General features: G+C 39.9%; 2 protein-coding genes across 3 annotated transcripts; one reads left to right on the forward strand and one right to left on the reverse strand.

The window, feature by feature from the left end:
* Positions 1 to 2457: 2457 nt before the first annotated feature.
* Positions 2458 to 6749, reverse strand: ccdc51 (coiled-coil domain containing 51). 2 transcript variants are annotated; one of them, XM_085274631.1, is made up of 7 exons: positions 6611 to 6749; positions 6046 to 6126; positions 5765 to 5966; positions 5522 to 5659; positions 5241 to 5405; positions 4287 to 4493; positions 2458 to 3692 (listed from the first exon to the last, which is right to left on the reverse strand). In XM_085274631.1, the coding sequence occupies exons 2-7, from the start codon at positions 6048 to 6050 to the stop codon at positions 3129 to 3131; spliced, it is 1281 nt and encodes a 426-aa protein (XP_085130757.1). In that variant the 5' UTR covers positions 6051 to 6126; positions 6611 to 6749; the 3' UTR covers positions 2458 to 3128. The 2 variants fall into 2 exon arrangements, with proteins under 2 accessions (XP_085130757.1, XP_085130756.1); XM_085274630.1 differs by having other exon boundaries at positions 5765 to 5972.
* On the forward strand, positions 6716 to 10151 carry tma7 (translation machinery associated 7 homolog). The gene is made up of 4 exons (XM_085274632.1): positions 6716 to 6850; positions 7704 to 7759; positions 8313 to 8400; positions 9456 to 10151. The coding sequence occupies exons 1-4, from the start codon at positions 6835 to 6837 to the stop codon at positions 9488 to 9490; spliced, it is 195 nt and encodes a 64-aa protein (XP_085130758.1). The 5' UTR covers positions 6716 to 6834; the 3' UTR covers positions 9491 to 10151.
* Positions 10152 to 10407: the final 256 nt, after the last annotated feature.

Here is a 10407-nt window from a genome sequence, read left to right on the forward strand (position 1 = left end):
GCCCCCCGCACCCCGGAGGAGGCCTGACCGAGCAACAGGCACCAGGCCCCGCCAGGTAGCCACCGGGAGTGAGCTGGTACATACCTGAGTGCCCAGCCCCGGACACCAAGAACCACCAATGCACCGACCCCTGAGGGCATCAGTCACCGGCAGGGAGTGTGCTGAGGGGAGATAGGCCTTGGAGGGCCTGGGAGTTCCCAGAGAGGTGGAGTCTAAGACCTGACCTGACATATAGACACAGACAAACAGGCACACACAGACACAAACATGCATTCCCACCCTCATGCACACATATACAAACACTCAGCACTCACCCAACGTAAGGACTGACATAAATGGACATGTACACACAATCACACTCCCAAAACATACTCTATACCCCGGGTCCAGGTACCCTTGCCCCCAGAGGGGGAAACAGAACCCAGACCCAAGAGATGTTACCCTTCGCCCCGGGGTGGAGGCAAGCAGACCGTCCCAGGCTCCGCAGCAGCAGGGAGGCCAATCGGACAGAATACTTTGTTTCTAAGCCAAAAGTCTTTGCCATGATTAAAATTTTAATCCTTTTCAGCCCAAAATATTTATTGAGCTTCAAAGAGCTTAAAGAACAAGTTTATTTTCCAAATCACCATCAACATTAATCAGTTAATAAAAATGAGTGTGTGTCCTTGTTCTAAATAAAGACCAACACCTGCTGCAGTAGATTTACAAAGAGACGCGCCAAATTTGGACGCGTGAACATGCAAACTTTCCTTGTTTCCACAACACGTGACATGCTTTAGCTACAAGGATTTACTCACAGTCGCTTTCATTTTTAAAAGAGAAAGATAATGCGCACAAACCAGTTCTTCCAAACAAGACTGGGAAAAAACAAACTTTGTTTTTTTTGTCCGTGAAGATTTCATGAACAATGCTTCAGCAGTTAAAGTCACCAGAAGCAACACTGTTAGAATAAATTCAGACCAATAAAAAAGTTTTATTTTGAACTGTGACTCGTGCAAAGGCCAATAATAAAAATATAGAGCTGGTAATGAGCATAGCAGGTTGTCTTTAAGGACTATAAGGTCATTCAGGATAAGCGTCCCCTCCCTTGAATGAGCACAATATGCTGTGCAGCGATAAAAAGCAGCGTAATAGCGGCCTTTCCGACTTGTTCAGCAGACCGGAGAAAGTTGAGAGCAGCGTGCTCCATCAGTGTTAAGCGGCTGCCCCCTACTGGTGACAGAGGGCATTACACATTAAGCCTGAAAGTTTTGTTTCAGTTCTAAAAGCTGATCTGCGACAGATGTATAACTTAGGCTTTTTGTGTGTATAAAATATCTTTCTTCATAAAGAATTTCTATGTTTGCTGTGATGAATGATAACAAACTGAATATATTTGTATTTAGTGTTATTATTCAGACATAAGAGCCATTTAAAGACAGTTTTTCTTTCACGAGTTGTTCAGGTAAACAAAGGAAGACAGACATTCAGTATTAGCCTGCAAATCACTCTCTGCAACAGCAGTTTCTTCATATGGATGTTTAATAAACAAGGATCATCGCTCATTTCAGCACAAATAATCAGCTACATAACAGCCCGACACCAACATGACGGCACACGGGTTCAAGTACTGGAGAGGGTTAAGAGGGTGTTACACTGCAGTGCATAGGTGTGGTTGTTCTCAGGTAAATATTTAGTTTTATCTAAAGAACAAAATATATTTTGAAGTCCATCTCAGTGACTTTTCTCATGTTAATGAAAACACAGTTCTCATTATTGTTCGTTTCTATATTTATCCTCATCTTAAACACAATATTATGTCCCGTGAAATCAAAGATACAGGTTTTCAGATCTAAATCAAAATGAACATGTCTTTCCTTACATACTAAAATTTCAGCTCCCTTCAGTTTTCCGTCCTGCTTTAGCTTGGAGGTGAATGCCAGTGGTGCAATCATGACCTGTGATGTGGTCCCTCTGAGGTTCAGCTGGTCAACTAACTACATCCAAGGCTGACGAGTATAAGGCTGAATCAAGACGCTGAAAACTCACATGGCACTGCAACCACCTGGCCCCACATCTGATTATGTCCCATTTCTACTTCTGTTTGACGGTGTTGACATCTACAAGTCTTGATTTTATTATTTTTGAGCTACTACTTTGTTCTCTGTATGCCGCCTTCTCACAAAGTACAGAAAATCTGAACTCTTGCACGGTAAGATGCATTTTGGCAGTGTTTTCTGATTTATAATTAAAGTATAATGGAAAGATAAGTACATAGGATATATGCACCACAAAAGGTTTGTCAATACCAGCCTTGAAGTTATCATAATTGATAAAGATTTTTTATCTAACTCTGTCTTTGTGGTCCACTCTTACTGCCGTTGTAGCATTATTTTCAGCTACAGCAGGCAGCTGATTTCAGAGGAGAAAGCTCTCAAGTGTATTGACCTCCTTAGTACCAAAGACCACACAGAGACATTTAGAGACCAGCTTTTAAAAGTAGTGGAAAACTTAGCAGCAAAAGACACGAGAGAATGAACATGGGTAAGAAGCAGGAATAATAAGGCCCCATGAATTTGTCTGTATCAGCTAATCAATCAACCCAACTCACCTAAACAATGTGCTGGAGAACTCGAGTCAGACTTACTATAGTTTTGTATCTGTAAAAGTACAGAATATCACACCAGTTAATTTTTTTCCTTCAGAAGTCTACCTTTTACTTATTATTCTTTTATTTAAACCTATAATGCTAAACTATAATAACCCAGACTCAAGTTTCTTGTGGATATTTGTTGAGAAGTCTGATTCAGCGGTTTGTTCAGTTTAGACAACAAACATCATTTTTAGTTGTTGTAATGTGGGATTCTCTTCTAAGCTGCTAAACGTGACATTCACCAACATTTAGTTTATCTGCCAGCTTGAGATCAGTGAATTTTAAATATTTAGAAGCAGTTAAAATAAGTCCTCAGCCTCATTAGTGCAGTAAGCAGCAGAGGTAGATAATAAACCCAAATCAACACCTGCAGCCAGTTTATTAGATAAACCGAGTTCACTGCGGTTTGTAATTTGCACTCATTTGTTCAGATTATTAGTCCCAGTGCCCGATAGTGTTCCCGTACATTTACATATTCAAACTGGAGGTATCGTATCTAACCAGTTCCTCTGAGCAGCAGGTAGACAGCAGAGATGGTGATGGCAGTGGCGGTGTAGGCAAACACTGCATTATAAAGATTGGTGGTCCTGATTTGTTCTCCCAGAGTCCTCTGAGTCTCCTCCAGACTCCTCACCACTGCCTCAGACTCAGCTCTCTCTGGTCTCTCATGTAGCAGCTGACCAGCTTGTGTCTGAAGCTGTGGTTTGGTCTCCAGCAGCTTCCTCACGGTTGACACTTCACTTTCAACTTTCCCAAGCCCTCGTTCCAGTTGTCCCAGTTTTGGTGGCAGGGACTCTAAGAGGGACTCGGTCCTTTTGCTTCCAGTGTGGAGATCTTTTAAGGCTGAAACAGACACAGAGGGCGAGTGTGGGGCTGTGCCTTCTTTGTCCTGGCGAACAGCTCTCCTCTGTGCGAAGGTTTCACTCAGAGCAACTCTGAGACTGTCAATGAGCGTTCGGAGCTCGTCCTGCTGGGAGCGATGGTTTCCAGCCTGGATTTTCAGGGCTTCCTGCAGGCTCTCTGGACCTTTCTGGGCCTCCAGCAGCAGATTCTTCAGCTCCTGCAGAGGAGAAAAGAGAACGTATATGAGCTGAAATAACTGCTGTCTTGGTGAGGATCAGATAAAGGCAAGTGTTAATTACAGATGGGTGACATATTAAAGGAAAAATCTACATTAAGGAGGCTAGTCCAGTCATTTTTCTAACTTAACCTGTTTTTAAGTCCAAAATTGGCCTCATGAAGGCTCTCTTAAAGGAACATGGCAGTAGGTTTTGCATAGCAAACCTTCCAGAAACAGGAACTACAGTGCTATTGGGTATGGGTATAGTTCCTGAGAAAGTCCACCACTTACTCCATTTCACTCGCAGTTTCAACAACGCTTGTCAACTGTTCTCATTCATCTTTTTCATTTTCTTATTTCTTGTTGGCATTTATAACAGTAAAGCTAAAAACATTAATAAAAAAATATGAGACACTTTTCAAAAACAGGTACAAAGCTTCACATTGTTGTTAGTGTTTAGTAAGACCTAGAGTTTAGGGGAGGGTGTTGGAACAGTGCCAGCGCAGTTGCTTCAGGTAAAAAAAAAAAAAAGAAATTAAAAAAAAAAGAATCGGTGCACTGAATGAGGTCCCCTAGTGTAGCACCCCTCCTCACCTGCAGGCGGACTCGGTTCACATATGTTGACCCCATGACTCCGATCAGGGCTCCGAGCACCGAGCCAATGATGGACCAGTTCTTGGTGCGTTCTGCTCTCGTCCTCTCCTTCTCGTGGCTTCCTCTAACGGCCGCAGAGAATAAAGAAAACTTCTCCCTCTCTGAACCCTCTGCGTTCTCGTACGCTGTCCGGAGGCGGCGCTCCTCCTGCAGTGACAGAGAGGTGGGGTTCAATTCAATCTTCTTATCAGACATCATTAACCTCCTAGGACCTGGCGTCCACATATGTGGACATCACACTTTGGGTTATTTAGACCAAAATACTCAATTTTGCTCTACAAGGGCCTGATATCCACTTACGAGGAAACTATAGAAACTTTAAACGAATGTCTAACGAATGTTAGAAACCAAAATCAGGTAAAAAAATGAAAATAAAAACCTGGTAATTCTTTGTTCTTACATTCATTGGGTCCCAATACGCCCAAATATCAAAGAGTAATTAAAAATGCATGCCATGGAAAAGTTCAGGTCTTAGGAGATTAATGATGTATGATTGTATAATGTGAACTGTGGTTAACTCAAAATAAAAGCACTTCCACTTCCACTACTGACCTCAAACCAACTATAAAACCTAAACCAACAGTTGATGGACCACGTGTTGTTATGGAAGTCTTGACCTCAATTAAAAATAAATAAAAAATTTGTTTTTAAATCCATGCTTAATAGTCTCCAACAAACCAGTGATACCTGCAGTACGGTATTTAATTTTATTTCTTGTCACTCATGGCAGTAAAGTGAATCTCTGTGGTTTTTCGACTGTCTGTGAGATTTTGGTTTGTTTTAAACAAACCATCTGAAAAACAAATTACAACAAAAGCGACATGAAATTTAAGACATTTAATTTTTAATGACTCAAGGACATGGGTTTTGTGTATTTTAATAGCTTCAGCTCACTTGTAGGAGTTTGTGCTCCATTGTGGCCAGTTCCAGGTAGTGTGGCTCCTCCCTTGAGACTCTGTCCAGTCGGTCTCTGATCTCCTTCAGCCTGCCCTGCTGAGCCTCCAGGCTAGCATGAGCCTCACGAACTATCCCTCTGGCCACCATGAATGCTGCCTCAGCCTGGAAAATACAAAGATCTGTCAGAGAACTGTATAACAAGCACCTGACATTCCTTATTCATTATCCACTAAGTCATGTCGGCACAGACTAAACTTGGACGCCGTGTTTTTACTGACCTCAGTGACCTTTGTCTGAGCCTCGCGGACCTCATTCAGCCCCACAAACTCCTCGTACTTCTCCCACCAGTGGTTTACTGTGGCAGTGGCTGCTTGAGCCGACCTCTGACTCCACTGCCGCCCAAACTCACCTGCATGCTTAAAGATAAGAGAAGAGAGAAAAAGGATGACAGTGTTCAAATTTGTTTCATTGTGTTTTGAAGTTCTGTTGTTACCGTAAGAAGAAGAAGATCCTTTTTGTACCTGTAAGACAGTCAAGGCACGCTCCTTCAGAAGCTCTGATCCTTTTTTCCCTTCAGAAGGGGAAGGCTTGTTTGGAGGTGGTGATGGTGATGAACCAGGCTGATGGAGAGCACTGTAGGTTCGTACCTGAGTGAGTTTGCCAGGCAGTGAGTAGCGGGACAGACAGCATGAGCCATGAACCCAGAGATAGATCTGAGCACCTCTGTACCTGACAGAGTAAAGATAACATTAACCAGTTATATTTACAATCACAAATACAGATACAATGCTCACACCAGTACCTCATTGAGCAGAGCAGCAGCAGTACAGGCTAAGAATAGTCAGAGATTGACGGTCACAGCAGCCAACACTGGAACAGGCACCTGGGAGAATAAAGGGAAAACAATTTAATTTGATTAACTGTCAGCTTTATAAGATTTGTGGCATCTTGCATAAGGCAGTCCGCAGGGGGTGTGCTGTTGTAGAAGACAGACCATCTAGTAATATGGAGCTTCTTCAGATAACTTTTAAACCTCCCAGAAATCCTGCTTAGTAGTAGTGGTTATAGGCACGCTTTCAAAGGCAATTCAGGCACAGTGAGAGCTTAGTCTGCCAATAATAAGTCAAACTCGTTCCCGGTGGGTGCAGGACCTCACGAGCACTGCACTTTGTCACAGATTCGGTTCAAAAAAATGTCTGGATATAATTTTAAATATATCAAGAGTACTTTTCCACCAAGGTTACCTACTTCCTAGCTAGATGTTGCTCCATGTAGCTACCGGCTAGCTGACTTTTCATAAGTTTTAAACTGTTTTGGGACTCTGGTGATACTGTTATGTACACAGCGATATAACAGAGCAAACATACCCGTTTTCTTCAATTATGTCAGCGGACGCATAAGACACGAATTACGTTTCTTTAGGGTAACAGGATTGTAGCATATTGATGTCAAGTATTTTCTTTGAGACAGGCAACAAGCGGTCATTCTATTTCCGGTTCAACGGGGACCTAACAGCGCGGATTAGCGAGAAGTACCAGTTGTCTTCGCAGCAAACTTTCCTTTCATTTAAATTTTATAACAAGCTGTAACCATGTCTGGAAGAGAAGGTGGGAGATTGCTTCATTTGAGATTCGTCTGTAAAATCTGCACATCTTAAAAGATACTGACGATTTTCAGTTTAGCACGTTTATAGTTGGCTAATGCTAGCTGCCGCTAAAGATAACGTTTTCTCTGACCAATCGGCAGTTAAAAATGTGCCATATTACGATTTTTTTCTGTTTTGGGATATACATACGGAAGATAGAAGATATTTTAGGCCATTTTTTTTAATTATTGGGACTGAATGGACCATTCGGCTTATAAATATTATCTCAGGCAACAGACAATATAAACGAAATCTTTAAAAATTTAAATATATTCCTTCTTCTTTCTTCGAATAACCCGTGGTGGTAACTAACATTTGTATTCGAGGCTCAAGGTTTCGCGGTCATCTGGCTGCCTGTTAAGTTAAAGCAGATTTTAAGGAGTTTAGGTTAATTTTTTTTTCCAAGCAAACAAAAGTCAAGAACGCTGTGTTATTTGAATGACGTAACTTGGATCATATTCCTTCGTATATTTCATTTTTATTCACTGGCTATTGTTTATTAGATATTGTAGATTTAGTTATATTTTATATTTTATTTTCATAACAAGGTAATGAAGATTGTTTAAACTTAGTCAATTTATTTTAAAGAGAAACGTTCAGACATTGTAGTCCATTGTTATAGAATGCAATTTTTTCCCCACTGTTTTTATTAGTATACTTTTACTTTGTGGATCTGTTCTTTAAATACGTTTGCCTAGCTTAGGTTTTCATATTTTGTATCTACTTATTGTGTTATTTATTAATTTACTTTTATAGTTCTGAGTTTCATTTTGCTCTCACGGTATTTATGTATCTATGTAAATTTTATTTCTCAGGAGGTAAAAAGAAACCACTGAAGGCTCCCAAGAAACAGAACAAGGACATGGATGATGTATGTATCTGGCTCTTTCCCCCCCTCACCATAGACTGTGTAAAACATTTAATATCAAGCCTCTAAATCATTTGCATCCCTTTGTAATCAAGATAACATGGATAAGACACATTTACATTGCATCATTGCAATATTTTATACATTTCGTTTTTGTTTATTTTTTAAAGTAAAGCTGTTTTCACAGATAATTTGATACGTAAACTTTGATGTATGGATCATTTCGCTAACCCTTTCTGTTTTTTGTGATCTACTTTGTCATTTAATTCTGCTTTAGTAACCTGTATTAATGCCCATTGAAAATTAGAACTGGTGATAAAAATGTATTCCTTAACTTGTTGATAACAAAATCAAATCAAATCATTGTTACACAACCCAGTGCGATGTCTTCAGGTGTCAGCTGAGAATCTGATAAATGGAAATCAGATGAAATATTAATTTTTGTTATTTGACTGAAGGGAAGAAATATTCAGAGGTAAATGTCAGCTGTGGTTTGGAATGAGCTGAGCATAAGACAGAAGCGTAGAAAGATTTTAGATTGTATGTGTCTCCGTAGGATGATGTAGCCTTCAAGCAGAAGCAGAAGGACGAACAGAAGGCCCTGGATGCGTTGAAAGCCAAAGCATCAGGAAAAGGACCTTTGAGTAAGAGCTGTGTTTATATTTTTACTTTATTTGTAAAGAACTATGCACAAAAACAAGAAGTGAAGAAATGCACCAGATTTATGTACTCCCGCAACTACTGCTACACTGCTCCGTGATCAGGTGCACACAGGAGTGATAAAATGCAAAATACATACTCAAAGCACAAGTTACAAGTGGAGTAATATAATACATGAATAATACCAATAATACATGAATAATACCAATAATACCTGAAAACCTCCAGCCCCAGTCCCACACACAAAAAACAAACCAAGAAAACCCACACACTATAAAACCTTTGTATCTATATCCACCCAACATTCAATCACCAGACCATCCCACGTATATAGAAACAGAAAAAATCCAGATCAGGTTGAATTTATTAATTTTGTTTCATAATGACAAACCTTACATATTTCCAAACATACACATCATGATCATACACACCAGCTGTGGTGTTTCTATAACTGATACGTTACCAGCACACAGTGAGAGTTCAGGAATACAGTGACTTCAGCAAAGTGCTGAGCTGCAGGATTCAGGTGATCTGCCAGTTTCTGTAGCCATTTCAGTTTTCAGGGTTCACTTTTTGCAATTTTCTTATTTCCGTCCATAGACTGCTTTCAGATGTTTGTCAACTTGGTAGCTTAACCTTGCTTAACATTTCTTACCATGGCTACAGTGAAAGCCTCAGGTTAGCCCTGGTGTTTCACTGTACAGCTTGCACTTTCTCTGCAGGTCAGGAAACTGAAACAAACCCCAAACTTGCAGCAAATTTAGTCCAAAGTAGACCTCATGTCTCTCTGATGTTTGTGTCTCCTTTAAAATTCAAATATTTTATACTTTGTTTATGCTATTTTGTTTATGCAGTGATCTCTTCTTTTAAAAAAATAAAGTAAATTTATGTTATTGTTTGAGAAAACCTCTAATTTTAAAGTCTTTCAGTCATCAATATATTTTCAAACTTGAAATCTCACTGGTCACAGTTGTGGCTGCAGTTTTAATTAGATGCTTTCTAACACCCAATCTTTTTGTTTGCTTTCTCTCTCTTTCAGCTGGAGGTGGCATCAAGAAATCTGGGAAGAAGTAAAACCTGAGCTGCTGATTTTTGTTTGATCCTGTTCTCGCTTCCTTCGTCTTTTTGCTGAAAGACTACAGTTTGTTTTGCTCGTTAAAAAATAAACCGCATCAAACTCAAAACCTGCTCGGGTGCTCAACCTTTAGTGGAGTAGTACAGGGAATAAATTTAACGATGTTAGGTTTTCAAGGACAATGGCCCTCCAACTGTGATATTTCACTCATACACACAGATCAGCCACAAATCATTATTGTGTGGAGGCGTTGGCAGTGGATCTCTTTGGGCTCTTTCTGCCCATCGAGCCTGATTAGATTGAGGTCTGGGTATTTTTGGAGGCCAGGCCAACACCTTCATGTTTCTTAAGCAGTTTTTGCTTTGTGTATAGTTCATTGTCCTGCTAGAGGAGGCTGCTGCCATGCACCAATGTTTAGGTAGGCGATGACATCCTGTTCTAATGTTGTGGCTGATCAGCGTATATTGACCAATATCTTTAAATCTAGTTATGAAATGAAATGAAGGCCTGCAGCTTAAGATGTGGAAGGACTGTAAAACTAATGTCCACTGCATTTTGTGTCCATATGAAATTTCTAACCATCACAAACCAGCCCAAGTCCATGAGTTTTGTTATCTTGTAAAGAGGGAGATGCCAATAAAGTTTTTTGTTTTTAATTAATGCTTGTTATTATTTGTTCTTTTTAAAAGAATTTGGTAAGAAATCACTTAAAGCTTAATTATCAAGCTGTGTTTAAAATAACAGTAGTGATGAAGCTTTATTTGAAATGCTATTAAAATGTTTAATCTGTTTCTGGTTTTATTAAATTAATAAACAACAGCACTTTAGGACTGAAGAGACAACTGAAGTGTTGTAGTTACATACAGATTAAACAAAAAGGCACATACATGCTTGTAGCATTTTTTTTCAACTCAAT

Source organism: Mchenga conophoros, linkage group LG5 (genome assembly GCF_057382185.1).
Source record: "Mchenga conophoros isolate Kocher_MC1m ecotype Shallow Benthic linkage group LG5, M_conophoros_male_GT1.1, whole genome shotgun sequence".
Taxonomy (NCBI): Eukaryota; Metazoa; Chordata; class Actinopteri; order Cichliformes; family Cichlidae; genus Mchenga; species Mchenga conophoros.